General features: G+C 41.0%; 1 protein-coding gene across 11 annotated transcripts in view; it reads left to right on the forward strand.

The window, feature by feature from the left end:
• Positions 1-24,775, forward strand: part of LOC131236130 (serine/threonine-protein phosphatase BSL3-like) — a 53,313-nt gene extending 28,538 nt beyond the window's left edge. Inside the window, exons 1-5 of one of the 11 annotated variants that reach the window (XR_009166548.1) lie at positions 19,276-19,406; positions 21,360-21,468; positions 23,944-24,210; positions 24,380-24,621; positions 24,736-24,775. Coding sequence is in view for 4 of the 11 variants with exons in the window: in XM_058233271.1 (XP_058089254.1) it covers positions 19,398-19,406; positions 21,360-21,468; positions 23,944-24,185 (360 nt within the window). In the remaining 7 variants the exon portion in view is untranslated. The other 10 variants (XR_009166549.1, XR_009166552.1, XM_058233271.1 and 7 more) reach the window with 10 other exon arrangements.
• The last annotated feature ends 13 nt before the right edge of the window (positions 24,776-24,788 follow it).

Genomic DNA, 24,788 nt, shown 5'->3' on the forward strand with positions numbered 1-24,788 from the left:
TAAACATTATGGCGGGCCCCACATGGAGCCCACAGTGATGCAAGTGTTTTATTCCCACCGTCCAGGGACGGTGGGCCGGCTGTGTACGTGTGCGTGTGTGTGTTGGTGTGTGTATATATATTTATATATATAATATTATATGTTATATATATATATATAATAATATATTATATACAATTTATTGATGGTTGAGGCCCACTTTGATATATATATATATATATATATATATATATATATATATATATATATATATATATATATATAAGGCCCATCTCGGTTATTTTTGGCCCATGATTGAGGCCCACTTTGATTTATATGTAAGGCCCATGGATCGAGGCCCATTTGATGTGTTATAGGCCCATGGGTCGAGGCCCATTTGATGTGTTAGGGGCCCATGGGTTAAGGCCCGTTAAGATGTATTAGGACCTATGGGTTGAGGCCCATTTGATGTACATATGGGGCCCAATTGGCGAGGCCCATTTGATACACATAAGGCCCATGTGAGTAGGCCCATTTGATGCACTCTAAGGCCCACGGGTCATGGTCCATTGCAATGCACATAAGGCCCATTGGTGCGGCCCAATGATGTGGCCCACTTGATGAATATAAGGCCCATTTGACGTATTTAAGGCCCAATGGGATGTGCCTAAGGTCCATTGCAATGTACGATCCCAACATGGGTTATGTAATGATGTTTACGTCAGGCTGTACCTTGGGAGCAATGGCGGTTTAACGTCCCCATTGCAAGTATAGTGTTCGTTAAATGTCCGCATTATGACTTTCCCTAGGGCCCATTGTTAGGCTCGTACGTGTTATGTGTAGGCCGTCTAGGCCCATCTTCGTCATGAACATCATCCATCCCATATAACATGTTTAGTTCCATGATTCATGATCATATGCATCATACGTATGCTTGATATGAGAAATGACTAATCATAGCATATGCCTTCGGGCAGATTGTCTAGGGGCCCCCGTACAGGGGTGTTGCCCTACATGAGCGCACGATACGCGCAGGATTGCTGTATGACTGGATAGTATGATTCATGCATTCGCATTGTGTGATATGGTTACTGTACGCCCTAGCGACATCAGAGCCGTAGCCTCCACAGACGTATCGTGGTTGGCAGGATTAGATACCGAAAATACTGTTCTACATGGGGTGCGATAGATATCCCTGGGTGAAAGTCCCTAAACCCTTATGGTACCAGGAGGTTGCTCCAACGTCTAGACCGAGTGGGTGCATGAGCGCTGAGTGCCGATTACCAGACAGTTGCGCTTTCCACTGTATCGTGGTCGGTTGGAAGGGGGTGCGGCTTTACCCACCCGAGAGTAAGGGACAATGCTAGGCTGAGTCTGACCAGCTCGAGGAATGGGTCCGTTATTGACGAGTCGAGCCCGATATTGACAGGCGGATAGTGAGGTCTTTTCCACTCACCTTATTGTGCGCGATGGGGTGACAATATGGCTTGGAGTGTACTAGACCCCGATGATATTCCAGATTTGATCCGTACTGACATGTGGACTTAGATGAGAATTTGTATGCTTGAGTTGCATTTCGCATTGCATGGCCTTGGTATGACCGACATCATTCTTTGCACCGCATGGCCTTGGTACGGCTAATGGTATTCTTGGCATTCATCAGCATGTTCCGCATTATTCTGATACTGCATAACTGCATTACCACCTTGAGCATACACTTTCACCACCCTCTAAGCTTTCTATAAGCTTATGCACGACCGTTGCGTGCAGGTGACGTTGGATCGCAGCAGCGCTGAGGCTTGGACGCGTGGCAGATCATTTTGGAGTTTTTGTTCATCATCCTTGTATTTCCCTTTATGCTCACTGTACTTGTAAAGTTTTTTATCATAGTGGAAATGTGATGGAGTTTTTGGTTGTTGTTTGTGGGTTATGCCTTTGGTTATGCTTATTACGAATTAAACTGATGTTGAAAATCCTCCTTATAGTATCCCAGGATCGGAACCTGGCGAATGGGTGCTGGGAGCCGAGAATGAGGTTCTACGGAGGCTGTCGGCGCCGGATTCGGCGATCGGGAATTTTGTGAGCCCGGTTTCCGAGTTTGGGGCGTGACAACGACCCTAGTTCATGGACCCGGTTTGGTGTATCACACACCACCGACCTGGCTAGTATGTTGACATCACCAAGTTAGGTGGCCCCATCATGAGGTATGTGTTATGTTCAAACCGTTCATTCATTTAGCAACCTCGTAGTAAAGCTTGAGCCAAAAAAACAAGACAGATCCAAATATGAAGTGGACCACGTTGTAAAAAAGCAATGGAGGATTCAACGTCTACCATTGAAACCCTTTTGAGGTCATAGAAGTTTTATATCAATATGATATTTGTTTTCCCTCTTCATCCAGGTCTGTGTAATGTTATGAACAGATTAAATGGAAAAGAAATGTTATGGTGGGACTTAAAAATGTTTTAACAGTGAGAATCACTATTCCACTTCTATTTGCGGTGTACGAGCTTTAGATATGTCTCATTTTTGAGCTCATGCTCTAAAATGATCTCGCTAAATGGATGAATGGTCTGAATATAATAAATACATCATTATGCCTCGTGTGAATTTGATCTCCTTTGAACGGTTGGTATAGCTTGGAGCTCGAGGAGCGTCAGTGCTCTTCTTCCCGGACGCGGATTGCATCTATACCCTTGCCGGACGGTAATTCGTCCGGGCAGGGCTCCGTGGGGCCCACCATTATATAAGTATTTTATCCACGCCGTTCATAGTTTTTATCATATAATTTTAAGGGATGAGCCAAAAAATTATAAAGATACAGGGCTTAAGTGGACCATAAAGTGGGGATTGAACGTACGCCGTTAAAAACTTCTTGAGAGCTGGAGAAGTTTCGGATCAAGTTGATATTTTTTTATCACTTAATCCACGTCTACATGACCTTATGAATAGTTTGGATGGTAAGAAAAACATCACAGTGGCCCTTAAGTAGGGCTGTACACGAGTCAAGCTAGCTCGAAAAGCTCGCTCGACTCAACTCGATTAAGCTCGGATTGACTCGGCTTGAAAGGCCAATTCAAGGCGAGTCAAGCTTGTTTACTAAAACTCGAGTTGCGTTCAAGCCAAGTTCGACCATAGTGTATTTCAACTCGACTCGACTCGAACTCGACTTGACTCAAAGCTCGAGCTCGAGCTCGACTCGGCTCAAGTAATATATTTTAATAATATATATTATATATTATATTAATATTAAATATAATATATATATATATATATATATATATATATATATAAGTTTAAAAAAAGAAGTTAAAACTTAAAAGTTTTTACTAAAAAATCCTACCCGTCCCCATTCCCTCTTTTTCTTTCCCTTACCCTACTGAGGTAAACTCGACTCGACTTGAGATAAACTCGATGACTCGAACCACTAACTCGACTCAAACTCGACTCGAAGGCTTTGGCAAACAAGCCAAGCTTCAATGTTGAGCTCAAGGGCGAACTCGAGCTCGAGCTTGAACTCGAGTATAGCATGGACGAGTCAAGCTGAGCTTGGCCCACCCCGACTCGACTCAGCTCGATGTACTGCCCTATTTACAGATAATGTGCAATAGTTAGGTCTCAAGTCCAGTTTAGACATGATTTTGCTGGCACATGAGTGGTGTAATCATGCATTTTTAGGATAACAATTTAAAATGATCTTAGAAAAGCGATGAACAGTGTAAATAATTACATCACGCTGGGCCCCACTGAGCCGGGCCCGGACGGATTACTGTCCAGGCCGGGTAGGATGCAATCTGTCCGGGCCGAGTAGGATGCAATACGCATCCCTTCTCCCAGGACACGTACCCACACCAGTAAGGTCGGTGGTGTGTGGTACACCAGCCAATCCGCTTAGTGGTCTCCCCAACACACTATAGCCCTGACAGTGGGGCTACCTTAATGTATGTATTATATATCCATTACGTCCATCTGTTTTGTGAATTCATTTTAGGGCATGATCCCAAAAATAAAGCATATCCAAATCTTAGGTGGGCCTTGCTATAAGAAATAGTAGAAGTTAAAATGCTTTACGATTAAAAACATCTTAGACCCCAGTAATGTTTATTTTGCCATCCATATTATCTATAAAGGCATATAACTTTGATGAAGGGTAAAACAAATATCAGCTTGATCCAGAAGTACTCTTTTGACTCATGAGAAGGTGTTATTGGTCAATCACCATTGTGTCCTATGGTTTGGTCATATGAGATTTGAATGTGATTACTTTTGGGCTCATGCCCTATAATGATCCGGCAAAATGGATAGACAGTATATACATTGAGGTGAGCCCCACAGTAAGGGCCAACCATTTTTGGTGAAGCCAGCACGCACCTAATCCTATCCCTCTCTCTCCGTCCACAAGCTCTCCCAGTGCTAAACCCAAAAATGAGAAAGACCTTTCATTAAGTGGGCCACAAGGTTATTCATGTTGAAAATAAAAGTCTACCATTGAAAACTTCTCGAGGGTCAAAAAGTTAGGGATCAAGATGATATTTGTGGTTTTCCATAATCCATGCATGTATGTGTGATATTATGAACTGGTTGGATGGCAAATTAACATCATAGTAATCTTAAGAAGGTTTCAACCACAGGTGTCCTTGTCCCCACTATTTTCCGAGTGTGGTCTATTGGATCTTTGGATTTGCCTCATTTTTAAGCTCATGCCCTAAAATGACCGGGCAAAATAGATGGATGGGTATGCATATAATCCTGTTGAGGCCCACAGAACTTTGCCATGTCAACACATTACCAGGTAGGTGCATGCTCTGCAAGTGGATATTTACATTCAAGTAATTAAGTTAATGGTCTGGTAGGCATTTTTGACATTTTATTAAAAAGACATCCCAAAAATTAGAGAAAACAATATGAAGGCAGGCCTTTGACTATTATGTAGTTTAATGAAAAGTTAATTTTAAAAAGTATGGGGATGTAAATACTATATTAACAAGGTATTGTTTTGTAAAATTCACTTAAATTTAATCCACTCCTTTACCATAGACAACTAAATAATAATAATAATAATAATAAAATCAGATAAACCGTAGGAACAAATATCATCCTAATACAAAACTTTTGTCATTGTAAGACTTTCAATCCCCACTGTTTCATGTGGTATGGCCCACCTGAATTTTGGATCTTCCTGATTTTATACTTCAGCCCTAATGTCAGGAACACCTCTGTGGACCCACACAGTCCCAGGCACAGTGACATCTCTGTTCCTAGGGTTACACCTAATCCACTCCCGTAGCGTGGTATTTATATGCCTAAAAATCATCCCCGTCCCACCATCAGGCGGGCCACATACCATTTGTATGCAGTTTATGGGTGTTTGTCCATTTTTTATTTTTTATTTAAAAAATAAAATAAAATTAATGTAGAGTCTGAACCACCTGATGAATGGACAACTACTTGTATGATTTTCTCATATACAGATAGTTGCAGGCGAAACTTTAATATTATATAATGCCACTTCTCTTACAAATCATGATATAATGATAGAAGGATGCATACCGTAACGAATGGATAGCTTGTAAAAAGATGAGGAAGATGGCTTCTGCAATCAATCGAATTAGAAGGAGACACTTTAGTCAGACGATGCTACACAGTACACACTCAATCGTCAATCCCTCATAAGATATGATAAAGCGGTAGAAAGAAACATACCCAAAGGAATGAATGGAGAGCTTGTAAAAAAGAGGAAGATGGAAGATGGCTTCCGCAATCAGTCAAAGGCTTAAAGAGATTGGTAATAGACAAGGTAGCATATAAAGCACTTTTTACTTTGAAGAAGAAGAGCATATATAGAGGGAGAGAGATGCTTTGCTGAGAATCTATCCATCTCAGGTGCACGCAAGGAATGTACACATCTGCGCTGAAACGCAAGGAATATGTCAATCTTTCATGAAAGAATAATAAATTCCAAACACATTTCATAGGCTACCATGAAATCGTGACACAAATTTAACAAATATTAGCCATTCGATCCATGGCCTTTAGTGTGGGTGGTCAATATTGTTTATACAAAAATAATTCAAATCAATAATATGATCCATACTAGGAATTAATATTAGGAACATACAACTCACATTATAAACAACCTCGCGTGAGAGAATATATTATATAGACAGAGATTCTAGTACAAAAACCTTCGCTCTGATACCATGCTAAATAACTAATTTCTCTAAAATCATTTAACTATATCAATGTATATCAAGGGACTTAATGCACCAACAATAGATATAGAAGATAAGGCCAAGTAATGAATAGGATCATCTCATCAATGCTATTTTTTGTGTGGTTTCCTGTTACAAACCTTGGTCCGAAGGGCAACCCGGTCTCCTCAATCATGTAGCTGTGGTGTACAAAAATATGGACAACTAAAACAACAACAACTAATTGGGCTGATGGAAGGCTAAAATGAAACAAATGGACGGCTATACAATGTCTATTTGGTTCCATTTCTTTCTGCCACGGTGGCCAACTTGATTAGCAGATCAGGGACGGACTGTCTTATATCCGTCTCATCCATCCACTTCTCCAGCTCATTTTAGGGTATGAGCTGAAAAAAATCACAGCAAATCCAAATCTAGGTATCCACAGCAAATCCAAATCTATCCTAATGTTTATTTGCCATCCAACCTGTTGATAAAGTCACAAAAACATGAATGAAAGGACCACATGAATATTAGGTTCATCCATAACTTTTGCAGCCCACAAGAAGTTTTTAAGGATCAATCACCACTGTTTCCTGTGGTGTGGTCCACCTGAGATTTCAATCTGCTGCATTTTTTGGATCATGCTTAAAATAATATGTTGAAACAGATGGATGGCGTGGATATAAGAAAAGTACATGATCACGGTTGGCCACACAATCAGGGATCCACCGACCTCGTGGATCCGGGAATCTATCAGGGATCTCGATCTGCATATGAGGTCGCTGTAGATATGATATCGCTGACAGATGCCAGCAGACTGATCCATGCAACATATAGATAAATGGGCTTAGCAGGGCTGAGCCATACAGGCAGAAGGGTAGACCGAACCTTTTAAATAAGGGTCTCAAGTCCACGCGGGTGTTTGGGACCACATGATTGCTGTAGTTTTTGTATAGTGATGAAAAAATGAAAAAAAAAACTTTTAACCTAGATCTAGTGAAATGAATGTCTTTGGATATGTTGGACGGTTGAAACAACAAACGTACGACATCAGCAAAATATGCAAGAATCACATCAAATAAATGATTGAACCATCCAATCAAAGGCATGCAAGATTGAAGGGTCAAGAACAATCAGAGTAAGAAGGTCCAACCAGAAACTTGACACGTTAGTGGTACGGATTGCCTGTTGGGTCACTAAGCTAGCATTGTGAGTAAACTCTAAAGGGCCCACCTTGTTGTACATATTTTATCTATGATATAAATCTGTTTTATCAACTCATTTTAAGGCATGAGACCAAAATAGAGGCATATCAAAAGATCAAGTGGACCTCACCATAGGAAACAGTGGGATAATGATATCCACCGTTAAAACCTTCATAGGACCCACAATGATGTTTACTGTTCAGAAGATGGGGATACCAGCTCGAATCCTCTAAGGGCCCGTTTGGCCGGTCGGATTGGAAGGGATTGGATGGTATTGCAAGGGATTGGATGTCAAATCCCGGGATTGGCCTGGCGTGCCAAACAGAGTCGGTGATCTGATCCCAATCCCATGTATCTCAAGACAATCCGCTGACAACACAATCATTACATTTAAATCCCATCAAATCCACCGTAATCCTTCAAATTTGCCTATGACGTGTTTGGTGTGAGGGATTAGAAGGGATGAGAAGGTTTAATACAGGGATGGGCCGGGCGCGCCAAACAGACTGGATATAGCAATCCAGGGATATATCAATCCCATGGATCTCCAGACAATCCACCGTTAAAACCTTCATAGGACCCACAATGATGTTTACTGTTCAGAAGATGGGGATACCAGCTCGAATGCTCTAAGTATAAGCTGCAGTATTAAGGGAGTGAGATGGATGAGAGCAATATCAGCTTGATCCAAAGACTATTGGACTCGATAAGTTTTCATCGGTAAGCATTCAATTCCTATTATTTCATGTGATATGGTGTAACTGAGTTTGGATTATGCTTCAATTTTGGGTTCATGCCCTAAAATGAGGGGTAAAAGGATGGATGGCCTGGGTAAGACATATACATCATGGTGGCCCATAGAGTTTACTAGTATGGGGCCTTAGTGCAGGGATTGGGTACTACTCCTAGTAGAGCCTAGCTAGAGATAGACAGTCCTGCCAGGAGCTCCATGGAGCCCACCATGATATATGTGTTTTATCCATGCCATCCATCCATTTTAGGTTATGAGCCCAAAAATGAGGCCGGTCAAATGCATGAGGAGTACACCACAATAAATAGTGATGATTGATTGCTGACTGCTGAAAACTGCTTGAGGGCATCAAGTTAATATTTATATTTTTCCTTCGTCCACTTCTGTGTGACCTTATCCACAGGTTGGATGGAAAATAAACTTCACAGTGGGCCCTAGAAAGGTTTCAATGGTGGGAGTCATTGTCACTATTACTTGGTGTGGTGAGGTCCACTCGACCCTTCACTCTACCTCATTTTTCAGCTCATGTCCTATATATATATATATATATATATATATATATATATATATATATATATGTATATATATATATCTTTCAAAATGGATGGATGGCTTGGATAAAACTAATATATCATAGTGGCCCACAGAGCCACTGATAGGACTGTTCATCTCTAGTCCTGATGGGGTATTATCCAATCTGCCCTTCCTTAACTTGGAACAGGCTCTGAGGGGCAACCGTAATGCACAGCTTTTGTTCACACCGTCCATCCATTTTTCCAAGTCATTTTAGGGCACTAGATAAAAAATGAGGCATATCTAAGGTTCAAGTGGACCACATCACAGGAAGCAGCGGCATCAATGACAACCACCCTTGAAACCCTCCTAGGCCCCATCGTGAGGATTAATTCCCTTCCAACCTGTTCACAAGGCCACATGAACCTGGATGACGGGAAAACACAAATATCAGCTTGGTCTAAAACTTTTGTAATTCTTAAAATGTTTTCAATGGTAGGTGTTTAACCTTTACTGAGTGGTCCACTTGAGCCTTGGATAGTAGATTGGGTGCTACCCTGCCTGTCCTTGTCTAGGACTATCAGGGGCTCTGAGGGCCATCATGATGGGTTTGATCTACATGGCCATATTCATTTTAAGTTACAACTCCAAAAATGAGGCAAATTCAAGGCTCAAGTGAACCGCACCATATGATCAGGTAGCAAGGATAGTTGCAAGTGTTGTGATGTATAAAGCACACTTATTTGTCAAATTTCGATGTGACAAAACAGCTTATAGTGTGACTCACTTATGTGATGGAAATTTTACCTTCAAGTGAATCAAGAAGGAAAGATCACCTTCGATATCAACACATGAAGTTGGAAAGTGCAAGACATGAAGATGGTTACTTCAAGTTTGAGTTCTACTTCACTTCAAGTTCAATATCATGCTACAACTACAAGTTTACTTCAAGTAGAAGATCCACTGAACGCTACTGAAGATTTAAATGAAAATTTCAAGGTATATATTTCAATGTCCAATAAATTCAGGTATAATTGACCCTAGAAAGACCCTAGATTCAGGTAGCCTAAGGTTTGAGTTAATTTAAAATCAATCTAGAACCTATAACCCTTGATTATGTTATTGAACATTGAACATTTCTACATCAAGTGAAGCGGTTTTACGAGCTACATCAAAGAGCGTGTTCAGAAGAAGATAAGTATTGTTTATTCAATTTTTGGTTTATTGACATATCCAGAAAATCTCTGTATTGGTTTTAACTGAGATAGCCATAAAATCTCAGCATGGGGTTTTGATTGTAATAGCCCATTTGAAAACAAACTGTATAGGTTTTAAGGTGAACCTAAGAAAACCTTGATTATTAATTAGTGAACGCCAATATCACCTGGGTTGTGATTATTGAGAGTGGAGTAGGTGTGGTTGTTTGAGAACACTTGGTGTACACGCCGAACCACTATAACTCCTGGTGTTTTGTGGTGAATGATGTATGTGATGTATATGTGTTGAATGGTTGTAATCTTTTCATGAACATGTGGTGAATGCTTGCAATAGATAGCTTTATTCCTTTGTCTCTTGTTTTAGTTTGCAATCTTGATCCTTATTACATTTAAGAAATTAAGTTGTCATACCTAAAACATTTGTTTTTGCTGTAAGGTTGTCCTTTGAACAAGGTTTGGATCAATTTCTCAATACTATTACAATTGAGATCTCTGATTAGTTCTGATTTATTTAATCTTTTAGTTCTTTTATTTTTAAATTGGCATAGTACTATTCACCCCCTCCCCTCTTAGGATGAGAGCTCGCCCCTTTTCAATAGTGACACCTACTAATGAAACCTTCCTAGGGCCTAAGGCCCATGTGATGGTTAATTTCAATTCAACCAATCATAAGGTCACACAGACATGGATGAAGAGAAAACATAAACGTCAGCTTGGTTCAAAACTTTTGTGACCCCTAAAAAGTTTTTAAGGGAAAGTTTTTTATTCCCATCATGTGGTCCACTCGAGCCTTGGAATTTCCTAACGCTCCTATGGATGCCGTTGCTCTTTGGTGCTATGGCCCACCATGGTGTATGTGTCTTATCCATATTGTCCATCCATTTTGCCCCCTCATGTGCATGAGCCCAAAAGTGAGGCAAATCCAAATCTTAGGTTGTCTACACCACAAAAACAGTGGTGATTGAACACCCATAATTAATTACCTCTTAGGGTCACGGGAATTTTGGATCAAGTTGATATTTGTGTTTTTCCCTTCATCCAATTTAGTGTGACCTAATCAATAGGTTAGCTGGAAAATAAACATTACAGTGGGCCTTAGAAAGTTTTTAATGGTGATCGTTCAATCACCACTATTTTTCTAGTAGTGTGGTCCACCTGAGATTTGAATTTTCCTTATTTTTGGGTGCATGCTCTAAAATGATCTGGAAAATGGATGGATGACATGGATAAACATCATACATCAGGCTAAGGCCCATAGAGAACCAACTAGTAGTGATGTCCAACAGGGTTTACATGCAATCCTTTGGTAAAGAAGCATACTGGATTTAATGGACGGAGAAAGAAAGATGATGGCTTTGCAATCAATCAAAGATTAAAAGGACACAGATTGAGAAGCCTCAAGAGATGGAAAGAAATGAAGAAAGGGAAGAAATGATAGTGGGATATAGAGTTAGTCAACACTACAAGAAAATGGGCATTTAGCCACGATTTTTTAGCCTCAGATCAAAAACTTGAAGCTAATTGTGCATTTTAGCCTCGGTTGCTAAGTGTAAGACCTGTATCCTAGTTCGTACCATTTCGTAGGCTTTCGCGGTCCTCCCAGTCGAATTCCGGCAACCCTCGACCTATATCCGACGTTTGCGCGTGATCTTAAGCCGAGTCCTGCATACCAAAGTCTGCTCGACCTGAAACTTGTACCCTAGCGACCGTGCCGTCGCTGCAGTTCCAATGCCGTGACTCGCACACCGATCCGATACCCAGGTTAGAAGATATGGGCCCGCGTTCATTTCGAAGAAAACGCCACGTGTGCGAATTCTGAGAAAATCTCTACAACCTATCCCATCAATCAATCAATCAATCAATCTCATCAATCAAGTATACATCACACCTTAAGTCAAGTACAAGCAACTCATACCCTACCCTTACCTCTCTCTTACATAAGCTACCCCAAAGTCAACCCTTACATCACTTCATCCATCATTCCACCCATCACCCATCACTCCATCTCTTACATTCCATCACTTCTCTCTCCCTCATTTCACAAAAAATCTCCCAAGCAACAAAAAATTCCAACGTCCAAGCTCTCTCTCCCAAAGCCAAGTGTGGCCCACTTTCCCTCTCTCTCATCTCCCATCTCAACCATTCATTCTCCATCAACCTCCATTAAAATAGAAGGTAAGGAGCATACAAGTCTAAGGAGCTAAAAGAGAAGGCTGATAGGTGGGTGATCCACCGTTGATTTCAAAATTTAGGGCTCACTTGTTGTGCGACCCACATTGATGTATACAATGTAGAGAGGGGCCCATAGTGGCGGGGTCCCTCTATCTTACTATTTCTCTCTCTCTCTCTCTCTCTCGTATGATGATAGTGTGTTTGTGTGTGTGGCCCACCATGAAGTGTATATTTTATCCATGCCATTCACCTTCATGGGACCCACCTGACGGAAGGAAAAACACAAATATCAGGTCGATCCAAACAGGTGGGCCACGTCCATGTGGGACCCACCATGATGCCTATGTTGAATCCAAACCGTCAGTGGAGTGTGCGAACTGACAGTGGGTCGTAGCTAACAATGTAGTGTGAACTGACGGTGAAGTGTACTATCCAGCTAGCTTAAAAAAAGAAAAAAGAAAAAGAGAGAGATACTAATATTGAAATAATATATATATATATAGTGTTAATGCATTGATGTGGGCCACACGTGTGGACCCACCATGATATAAGCGTTATATCTTCACCGTCCAGAACATCTAGAGGGTCTGGACGGTGGACTCTTTAATAGGTATATATATATACACATACAGAGAGAGAGAGGGGAGGGGGGTGGCCCGCCTACGTGGGACCCACCAGTGATGTTTGTCCAGCCGTCCATTTCTAGACGGTGCTGGATGGGCCGCACTAGGTGTGTGGGTCCCATCCACACCGTCCAGCAACCTAGACGGGTGGAGCCCACCGTGATATATGTTTGTATCCATGCCATCCATTCATCATCTGGACGGGTGGAGTCCACCGTGATGTATATTTGTGTCCCACGCCGTCCATTCATTTGGCGAGCTTGTCTTTGGCTCGAGACAAAAAAAAGAAGCAAATTCAATACTCTGGTGGGCCACATACGGACCCCACCCCTGATGTTTGTATTACATCCAAACCGTCCATCTATTTGGCGATCCCGTCTCAAGGCCTGGGACCAAAATATAACAGATCTGGTATCAAGTGGACCACACTACAAAAAAATAGTGGAGTTGAACGTCTGCCATTGAAACCCCTCTTTGGGATTACAGAAGTTTTGAACCAATATAATATTTATTTTTCCTCGCTGTTTAGGTCTTTATGACCCTATAAACAGTCTGGATGGGAAATAAATGCTATGGTGGGCCCTCTAAATTTTTAACATGGGAATTATTATCACCTCGGTTAAGTGTGGTGTGGTCCAGATGATCCTTGGATACGATTCATTTTTTTGAAATAATGCTCTAAACTGATCTCTAGTAGTGTTGAATGGTGTGGTTGGTTTAGGCCCATGTGATTCGGCCCATTTGAATCAGCCCATTGGTGCGGCCCATATAATGTGGCTCGTTTGATGCATGTTGGCCCATTGGAGCGGCCCACTTGATGTATATGAGGCCCAATGAGACGTATGTGAGGCCTTTGTGTGGGCTGAATGTGATGTGATGAGGCCCATTGCGATGTGAGATCCCACCATGATGTATGTAATGATGTTTTGGCGGCTATGCTTTGGGAGCAATGATGGTTTGACATCCACATTGTAAGAGCAATGATGGTTAAATGTCCGCATTGCAACTCTCCCTAGGGGCCCTAGGCCCATACTTGTAGTGTGTAGGCTGTCTAGGCCCTTCTTCGTTATGAACAGAACTCATCATCACATAACATGTTTAATATAGTTTCATGATTCACGCTCATACGCATCATATGTATGCTTGAGATGAGAAGTGACTGATCATAGCATATGCCTTCGGGCAGATTGTTTATGGGTTCCCTGATAGGCAGAGTTGCCCTTCATGAGCGCGCAGTACGTGCAAGATTGTTGCATGATTAGTAGTGTGATTCATGCACTTATATTTATATGACTTGATTTCTATACGCCCTAGCGACATCAGGGATATGACCTCCACAGACACATCGTGGATGGCAGGATCAGACACCAGAAATATTATTACTGAGCATTGGGGCGCCATAGATGTCCCTGGGTGAAAATTCCTAAACTCAATGGTACCAGAGGATTACTCCAATGTCGAAACCAAGTGGATATATGAGGGCAAGAAAACCAGATACCAGGAGGTCGTGTCTCCCACTATGTCGTGCTCGGTTGGAAAGGGGTGTGGCCTTACTCGCCTGAGGGTAGGGGGCATTGCTAGGCCGAGTTTGACTAACTCGTGAATGAGTCCGCTATCAACGTGCCAGATAGGTATTGACAGACTATTGGCTAGGCGGATAGTGAGGTTTCTTACGCTCACTTGAACTGCGCATCTCGGAAAGGGGTGGTGCCATTTGGAGTGTACTAAACACCGGTGATTATCCAGAGTAAGAATTATACTGATATTTGATGCTCTAGTGAGGAGCTGCATTGATATGTGGATGATGATTGACATGCATGAGTTGCATTTCGTATCGCATGGCCTTGATATGGCCAATAACATTCATGTTTTGCGTCGCATAGCCTTAATACAGCTGATTGCATTATGTTCTCATCAGCATGATTCCACATTACTTTGATATTGTATTCTGAGCACACTTATATTGCGCACATACTTACACCACCCTCTAAGCTTTTTATAAGATTATGCACGATTGATGCGTGCAGATGACGCCAGGACGCAGCCGTAGCTTCGCCGTAGTGGGAGTGTACAGTTAAGCTTCAGGAGTTTCTGTTATCATTATCTTATATTTCCCTTTATGCACATTTTTAAAGTTTTTGATCATAGTGAATTTTGTGATGGTGTTCTTGTGGTTATTGTTCGTGGGTTATGCTTATGGTTAAGCTCATTACGAATCAGATTGATGTTAAAAATCCTCCTTGTAGAATCCCAGGAATGGAACCTGGCGTATGGGTGCTGGGAGCCGAGAACGGGGTACTACGGAGGCTGTTGGCGCCAGATTCGGCAATCAAAAATTTTGTAAGCCCGGTTTCCGAGTTTGGGGCATGATACTAAGGAACCAAAGTTAAAAGTTCATTTTTTAGCCACAGTTGCTAAGGAATTGAGGTTAAAAGTGTGCTTTTAACTTCGGTTATTAAGAAACCGAAGCTAAAATTTCACTTTTTTACCTCAGTTACTAGGGAACTAAGGTTAAAAGTCTGCTCTTTTGCCTCGATTGCTAGGGAACCAAGGCTAAAAGTCTGCTATTTTTCCTCAGTTGTAGAGGAACCGAGGCTAAAAGTTTACCTTTTCCCCTCGGTTGCTAGGGAACTGAGGATAAAAGTCCGCTCTTTTGCCTCGGTTGCTAGGGAATCGAGACTAAAAGTCTGTTATTTTTCCTCGGTTGTAGATAAACTGAGGCTAAAAGTTTACCTTTTCGCTTCGGTTGCTAGGGAATTGAGGCTAAATATTCGCTCTTTTGCCTCGGTTGCTAGGGAACCGAGGCTAAAAGTCTGCTATTTTACCTCGGTTGTAGAAAAATTAAGGCTAAAAGTTTACCTTTTCGCCTCGGTTGCTAGGGAACTGAGGCTAAAAGTCCGCTCTTTCGCCTCGGTTGGTAGGGAACTGAGGCTAAAAGTTTGTTCTTTTGTCTCGGTTACTAGGGAACCGAGGCTAAAAGTCCACTATTTTGCCTCGATTGTAGAGAATCCGAAGTTAAAAGTTTACCTTTTTGCATCGGTTGCTAGGGAACTGAGGTTAAAAGTCCACTCTTTCGCCTCTGTTGCTAGGGAAATGAGGCTAAAAGTCTGCTCTTTTGCCTCAATTGTTAAGGAACCGAGGCTAAAAGTCGACTATTTTGCCTCGGTTGTAGAGAAATTGAGGCTAAAAGTTTACCTTTTCGCCTCTGTTGCTAGGGAACTAAGGCTAAAAGTCCTTTCTTTCGCTTCCGTTGCTATGGAGCTGAGGCTAAAAGTCCACTCTTTCGCCTTGATTGTTAAGGAATTGAGGTAAAAGACGGCTATTTTACTTCGGTTGTAGAGAAACCAAGGCTAAAACTTTACCATTTCACCTCGGTTGCTAAAGAATTGAAGCTAAAAGTTTTCTTTTCTATCGCGGTTGTTAAGTAACTGAGACTAAAAGTCTTCTTTTAATTTCACCTCGATTGCTAAGGAATTGAGACTAAAACTTTACTTTTTCGCCTCGGTTGTAAATGATCCGAGGCTAAAAGTCCACTATTTTGCCTCTAAGTAACCGAAGCTAAAAAAGTTTGCCTTTTCACTTCAGTTGCTATGAAACCGAGGCTAAAAATCCATTATTTTGCCCTGATTGCTACGAACCGAAGCCAACAAGCTATTATTTTGCCTCGGTTGTTAGGTAACCGAGAAAGTTATCATTTTTACTTACCAAGGAATCAAAATTAAAAGTCCTGAGCCCATAAATGAGGCATATATAAGCTTCGAGCGGACCCCACCATGGGAAATGGTGGGGATGGAGCTACTATAGTTGAAAACCTATTATGGGCCACAAAATTGTTGAATCAAGTTAATATTTATTTTTTCCCTTCATCTAAGTCTGTGTAACCTTATGAATGGGTTGGATGGCAAATCAACATCACAGTGGGCTATAAGAAAGTTTCAACGGTGGGCATCTTTGTCACCACTACTTCCTGTGGCGTGGTCCACTCAAGCCTTCAATCGGTCTCTGTTGTGAGCTTATGCTCTAAAATAGATTATTAGAATGGATGGACGGTGTGAATAAAACACATGCGTCATGGTGGCCCCAGAGAGCCCTACCGGGTCCAAAGCTCAAGTGGACTCCCCCATAGTAAACAAAGTCACTATCCCATTTTGAGACAATCCCAGGGGCCTGCATGGTGTTTATTTGAGATCTACCCTATTCATACGTTCACATAGTCACGGACATGGACAAAGGGAAGACACAGATATCAGTTTGATCGGTGGTCTTCTTGAAGTTTCTAACGGTAGACATTCAATACATTGTTTCATGTGTGGTGGTCCACTTGAGATTTGGATCTGCCTCATTCTCGTTCCCTAAAATGATCTCTCCAAATGGATGAACGGTGTGTATGCAACACATCCATCATAGTTGCCCCCATCACTTCCTGTGGTGTGGTCCACTTAGGCCTTCAGCATGCCTCCATATGGGTTCATGCCCTAAAACGATTCTATAAGATGGATAGACAACGTGGATAAAGCATATACATCACAGTAGGCCCCACCGAGCCCCTGATAGGCCGTCCGTTTCTAGCTAGGTCCGGTCGGGAAGCGGATTGTCTGGTGTACCACACGCCAGACATAGGCAAGATCTATGGTCCCTGTGTGTTATATCCAAATCGTCCATCCATTTGGCGAACTTGTCTTAAGGCCTGAGATGAAAAATAATACATATATAAAGATAAAGTGGACCATTTGAACCGTTCATACAATTGGGAGCTCGAGGAGCGTCTGCGCTCGTGGGAGACAACACATATTTACACTAGCTATATAGCCAGTGTGTGGTAGAGCCAATCCGCATCCGTCCGGTCCGGGAACGGATCGGCTACTTCCCTTGCCCCTACCCTCGTGGCTGGTGTTCGGTGCTATGTGAGCCCCACCATGATGTATGAGATTCATCCATATTTACAGATCATTTTAGTGCTTTCTACCAAAAATGATAGGAATATAAATCTCAGGTGGACCACACCACAAGAAAATAATAGCGATTGGATATCCACCATTAAAACCCTCCTAAGGACCACTGTACTGTTTATTTGTCATCCAATCTGTTGATTAGGTCATACAGACCCAGATGACGGGAAACAACAAAGATCAGCTTGATCCAAAACTTCTATGGCCCTCAAAAAGTTTTTAATGATTAAAGTTCATTCAACACTGTTTCGTATAATGTGATCCACTTGAGACCGGTATATAACTTAGTTTTGGTTTAATACTATAAAATTATTTAGAAAAATAGATGGACGGCATGGATGAAACACATTCATCATGGTGGGGCCCACATAGCACCGACGACTAGCCATTCTCCGTGGGCGCCACAATGATGTATGTGTTTCATCCATGCCATCCATCTATTTTTTTCATATAATTTTATGAGATGAGACAAAAAAATGAGGTATATACCAATCTCAAATGGACCACAATACCGGAAACAATGTTGAATGAGCATAGACCATTAAAAATCTTTTGGGGGCATAAAAGTTTTGGGTAAAGCTGATCTTTGTTTTTTACCTTCATCTCTGGGCCTGCATGACCTCAACAGATTGGATGTCAAATAAACAGTACAGTGAGCCTTAGGAGGATTTTAATGGTGGATATCCAATCACTATTGTTTTCCTGGGGTGTGGTCCAACTGAGATTTCTATCCATCTCATTTTTGGGATAAAGAACTAAAATGATCTTTAAAAATAGATTAACGGAATGGATGAAACATATACATCATGGTGGGTTCCACAGAGGACCGACCATCAGCCACGGGGCCGGTGGCAGGGGGAGTAGCCAATCCGTTTTCCAAATCTGCGCCCCTCACACACAGCAAGCTGGCCTACATCAGATTAAATGCATGGGTTCCCTCACTCGATCAAGCGCTTCTGCGCTCATCCCAATCCATTCTCGAAAACCCTAGCAGAGTAAAAACCAGTCTCGGATTGCTGGATTCTCCTTTCATTTATGCAAATCTTCAAATGGAAAATGCTCAACGCCTCTCCATCCATAGTGCTTCTATAGTAACTGTCTTCGAAGGCAAGCCTCGGATCTCCTTCTTTCATCTTCTCTTAGGGTTTCTCAAACCGCAGCTCGATCTATCTTGATTGATTCTTTGTTCTCGCCCGAGGATGTCGAGATCGGATCCCGACCGTTGGATTTCTTCCAGTCCATCACTTCGGAGCGGGTGAAGGTCATCTCGATACTCGGGCTGGCACTGGCGCTCTATAACACGTATTGGGTGGTGATGTCGATGGCGATCGTTCCTCTGTTGCCTGTGTTGTTCAGGTAAATTCGACTTTGTAGGCTTGATTTCTGTTGTGATTTTCGTGGATTGAGGATTTTTTTATTTTTATTTTTATTTTTATTTTCTAATTGAATGAAATTAGGGATTTGTGTTTGGAAGTTGCATTTATCCTTATTAAGTTAAGCTCTTTGTACTGAAATTGATTGCTGATTATCATTAACTCATTTTCTTGCATATTTTTCTTAATTATGTGAAACGGCTTAGAACGATATTTTTAAATATGTGTTTAGCTACTAGGCAACCAATAGGTTGAATTTCATTGACTGGCATATTTAAGATTTCAATATATGGATTCAGATCAACAGAGCACTCTGACATTCAGGCATTCCACTATGTATTGGAAGAACGCCTCAGGCCATTTGGGACGACCTGATAGAAAGATTCAAGGCAAGGCTAGCCATGTGGAATGACAGAACACCATGAATGGGGTAAGTTGGTGAAGGCAGCCCTTGCAAATGTACTTGTGTACATGAGGTCAATTTTATTTTTTTTTTGAAATGTACCTAATGCATCATTTAAACACCGATATTTGATTGTGGCCAAGTTGGGTTAATTTCAAAAGGAAATTTTTGTGAAATGATAAGTTAGTCTGTCATAAATAACATTCACTTTGTTAGAAAGAGGGTGTAAATCCAAGAAGAATGGTGGTCCTCAGAATAGGTCAATTAAACAGGTCAATCTGGCTCTTTTAAGTGGTAGTGGCGGATTGGGGGACAAATAAAGTGCATTATGGTAGATTATTCTCATAGAGAAATATGGGCGACAGAGAATGGCTTGGCAATTTAATGTAGTAACTATAGAATGGGATCTGCCATATGGAGGGCTATATGGCCAGTTGAGGGGCAGGTATATCAGGTATGGAATTGGAATATGCAATTTAATGTAGTAACTGCTTCACGGGTGCTTGATGTGCCTAGCACAAGAAGAGAACGAACTTCACTGATTACTGCCCTGCAGATTTGCAGGGGACATTTGAGTGGCAGTTTTGTAGCATTTTGGCTTTGCATGGATTATTCCAGGATCAATGCAGGTTTTTTTTCTCCAGTTGGTGGAATATCAATTTCTCCTATTGACCTCCCCTTTGGAAAATCACAATTCAAACAACTTTATGGAGTTTATGGCTGGAAAGAAGTAGGATAATTTTTCATGGGAAAGCTATAAATATAGCAGAGGTATCTGACATAATGTTTACTTGTACAATGGATTGGAATAATACCAACAGGAAGCTGCATGGGATATCGAAGCACATGCTCAAAATTGGAGTAAAGCCAACAAGAAGAAGAAAAGAAAATGAGAAGGAGAAAAAAGAAAGAAAGAAAGATGGCATGTGCCCCATAAAGGGTAGTTCAAGATGAATTTCAATAGTTCCTTGGGAACCTGGGGCTGGCTGGTGTGAGCAGGATTTTTATAAACCATCAGGGTACCATATTATTTCATCCTCAGGCCAGGTGATCATCAGGATGCAAATTTCACTAAGGCAGAACCTATACTTCAATGCATGAAGATTAAAATAGAGCATTGGATTGGCTCACTCATGATAGAAGGGAATTCTGCAAATGCTATCAGTGGGCGTAGGCATCAATAGTTGCTAAGTGTACATTTGAACCCAATATAGCAAATTGCCTTATATTCTACAGTTTTATATGAAAATACCTCAAAATTCTGGCACTTTCTTTCATTTCCCTTATCAGTGATCTGTATGTTTTGTATAGTATGTGGCAAACCTTTATAAGATCCGAACTCTCATCAGGTAGGCTGGCCCTACCTTAGATGGTTCTTATCCCTAAATTCTGACCAATTGGACAATTCCAACCCTTTGCTTGGAAAAATTGAAATGGTCAAATTAACTTTGTTTAACACTTCTTATAACCATATAATTTCTTTCCATAAAAGTTCGCTAATAGAATGGTTAGGATTGTTAAATCAGTGTGATATATATTTGGGTTATGGCCCATTCAACCTATAGGCTACCTTATGATTGGTTTGGATCTCATAAAGATGTTGAGAAACACCTTAGTATAGCATATTTTACATGTGATCACAACAGAAAATCTAGTTAAGGGTGTCAAAAGCTCAGATGTATGCACCCACAAGCTAATCATCCTGACTGCTTCTAAGTGGGGGGTGGGCCACACTATCTGCAACAAATCAGGTTCAAAAATCAATCTAAACTGCCTATAAAGTCCAGATGACATTTTTATTGGCTCAAAAATCACATTGATCAGATGATCCAACCTATCTGTGATTTGTCCCTATCCTTGTAGCCATCCTTTCCCTGGGCAATGGATGGATAATTATGATTGTCCAACAAAAGTGACTTTTTTGAATCACAAGCAATCTATGATGAGTTTTGACACATCTCATTTCAATCTTTTTGCTAGTTGCATTTGGTAGCAGCTTCAAAGAAGGGATGCGGATATTCCAACTGTAAACAGAACAAGCCGAGCTTCTCATCCAGTCCATTCATATACTATACATCCCTGGCTATAGGTGCATTTTTCGTTCATCTTCATTTCTCAGTGCATGTGTTAAAAACCAAGAAAAAAACATACCGGTAGAGCAATTGCATTGGAGAGCAATCAGCATAGTACAGTTTCTGCTCTGGTACTGTTGATACGGATATCCAGCAGATTCTGTACTGCCGATCTTAGGCCATGTTTGGACGTGTTGAAGTGCAAGAATGATCAATTTCCCCAATACAAGATACAATGTGAGCACTGTCTCACAAAGGTGGCGTTTGGATGGTAAGTTAAGATAAGCTACCTTATAGAATATCTATTCCCTCATTTGATACCATATCTTAACTGTTGTCTCTTAATCTCTTAATTACTTCTACTCATTCATTCTAGATTCTTAGGTTGGTGGGCAGTCTTACATCTTTGTAATGTGCTTTTTAGGTATATGTTAAATGCATTGTTTCATGTGCAACTGGTGCTTTGATTTTTGCTCTTTGTTATAAATTTCCAAAGCATGACTCACACGTTCCCTTTGGTATACATGGGATTTTGTACCAAGATACTCCACTGCCCATTTGGTGGTTGGTAGGAGTTCCATGCAAATTTAAGTTTCTATTAATGCCAGTTTTTCAAAAAGTGGGCAAAAAATGTGGATAGGTAGTTGGATGTCTGTGACAGTCTCATGTATTGACGGCTAAAGATCTTTTCCCATTTCCTAATTCTTAAGATGCTACAAGTTTTAGAAGGCATGTTTAGATACTATTGGATGGCTGTCTTGTTTTTTGAATTAATGGATGCCAAGAAAAAATGAAATATTTTTGTGCAGTTTTGATTTGCTGGAATCTTTTGACAGGATAATCCTTAGATGTGGTTTTTTACTGAAAATTTTGGATGGTATAGTCTGTGTTTAAAAAAAAAAAAACAAAACAAATTGGCACAAGAAGCATATCTCTTTTCAACTCCACTTCACCCCACTTTGAATTATATGGTAGCAAAATCTCAATGTATTCTTTTATTTGCATGCCATGTAATTTGAACATTCATGATCCACGTGTACTGGCTTTAGCTATATGATTTCCACTGTAGCTTTGATACTTTTTGTGTGAAAATTCCAGTAACTGAGATTTTATTGCCGCATGTCAGGCATGTTTCCAAACTTTGGATTTGTTGTTTAACCAAGCCTTCTGTATTGGTGAATAATATTGGAGATCTATCCTTTTATCCTCTCTTTTGTTAGTAAAATTTATTAAACACTACCGGACACCCTCGTGATGGATTTCATGAGTTTGTGACTGTGGATTCAATTGCTATCTCACTAGTTCCACAACTTTTTCATGTGTGGTGTGTTTGGCTGATTGCCAAGTGAACAGCCATTGCCAAAATCCACCTTTGTGGCACCCCACTTTGGCCTTACGATACTCTCGTCGAATCCCATTCTCAGCATAGCTTATTTCCCTTTAACCCTCTCTTTTCATTTTCATTCTTCTCTATGACTGGCCATGACATTGCTCCACATGCTATTTCACTTGTGAAGTTCAAGCACCGTTTGAAAAAGGACCACACCAACCTACATTGTATGGATTATGTGACTTCTATTAATGGAGCCCTACATGGGGGAAAGAACTACAGGGAAGGGCTAGATTCCAACATTAGTTTTTCACCATTTAAAATGTGGTGGTGACTCATCCCCATGGTGTACTGTAAAGGCTGTTATGGGGCCGTAAAGGCCGTTACGTAAAGGTAACGGTCGTAACAGCCGTAACAGCCATTATGGAAAAAATGACCCGTAATTTTTGTTAACAGCACGTTACATCCCCAATAAAGGCCATAATAGCCCCGTAATGGTCTGTTACGGGACATATACAGGTTTTTCATACTTTTTAATCAACATTACGGGGTAGATACAGGTTTTTCGGGGGTTTTTTTCAATAAATTTAAAAAATAAAAAAGAGAGACCATAACGGCCATTACGGGGCTGTAACAGCTGCTATGCCCCGTATCGTAAAGGTAACGGTGGTGGCCGTTATAGCCACCATTACTGTTACAGAATACCTTGCCCATCCCCTCTTAGGCAGCGTTGACATTTACTGCTATGTAGTCCATCCATTTTGTGTCTGATTGTGAATGTAGTATGTAGCTAGAATCACTCCAATCAACAAATTCTGACCATCAATTTATGGCTACCAAATGGATGGTTAAAAGTAAATACTGAGGTGTCCAAATTTAAAGGTAGATGGTCAATATTGTCATATTAGTGCAATCTCTGGCTATGCTTCATTCACAGTTTGGTCAGGGATTTGGTGTGTCTGGATTGCTGTAGAACTGTGCCATGTTTGATATGTGTTTTGGGTGATTCAACTTATTCATAACAAGCTAATGTTATTTTACAACCATATTTGTTTTGGGAGGCCTGAGTTACATAACTTATGCAGTGCATTATTTTCTTTGGACATGGTAGTTAATATGTTATTGCTCTCAATGCTCATTGTAAATGGTGTTCGTGCTACAGGGGTGTTGCTAGATGACCTGCTTGTGGCTGAAGATCTAGCTGCTGCTGAAACAACAAGTGCTGCTTCACATGCTGCAGCAGCAGCTGCTGCAACCAATGTACAAGCAGGGAGATTACCTGCAAGATACACATTTGTTGATGAAAGAACAAGACAAGAAATTCCTAAAGTAGGTGTTGATGGTGCTGTTGTGCTGGGTAGCCTGGTTGCCCCTCCTATAAATGGGATATGTACACCGATATAAGTGCTGAGAATGCAATGCTTCAAAGGTAAGCTATTGGAGGTCTATATTTTGTTTAATAGATCAAATTTTGTTTTGATATACTCTACGATTGTATTGCCTGAAGACCTAATGCAAATTATTGAATAGCACTTAAAAATATCTTTCTCATGTGTGAGCTTCTTGGCGAATTGTACCTAGTTTTGATCATACTGCAGGAGACTTAGTAAAGGGGTTGAATACTTGGTTGAGGTCAGCTGCAGAAGCTGGGCCTATAAGTGCTACATTAGCTGCTGCCAAGGCCTGACAAATTAATGAAGAGATTGAGTAAATTACGGATCGGGATCATGGAGCAGATGTTACACCAAGTGGGAAACAAATTTCTACCCTGATTAAGGTGTCAGATTCCACCTTAACAAATAACGTCCCACCATCTGGAGTTCGGCTGCATTGCAGAGCTGTCGGTAGTTAAATACTGCCTTTTTGAATCTATTTTAACTTACTAATATGAAGTTGCTTCTATTCCTGTATGTTGACTCAGAAATTACTCAATTTGCTTACAAATTATCTGCAGGTTGTTGCTGTAGAGGGGGGAGCTTTGGGTGGTGTGGTCAGGCAGCTTTCCAT

The sequence above is a fragment of the Magnolia sinica genome, unplaced genomic scaffold (genome assembly GCF_029962835.1).
Source record: "Magnolia sinica isolate HGM2019 unplaced genomic scaffold, MsV1 ctg238, whole genome shotgun sequence".
NCBI classification, from domain to species: Eukaryota; Viridiplantae; Streptophyta; class Magnoliopsida; order Magnoliales; family Magnoliaceae; genus Magnolia; species Magnolia sinica.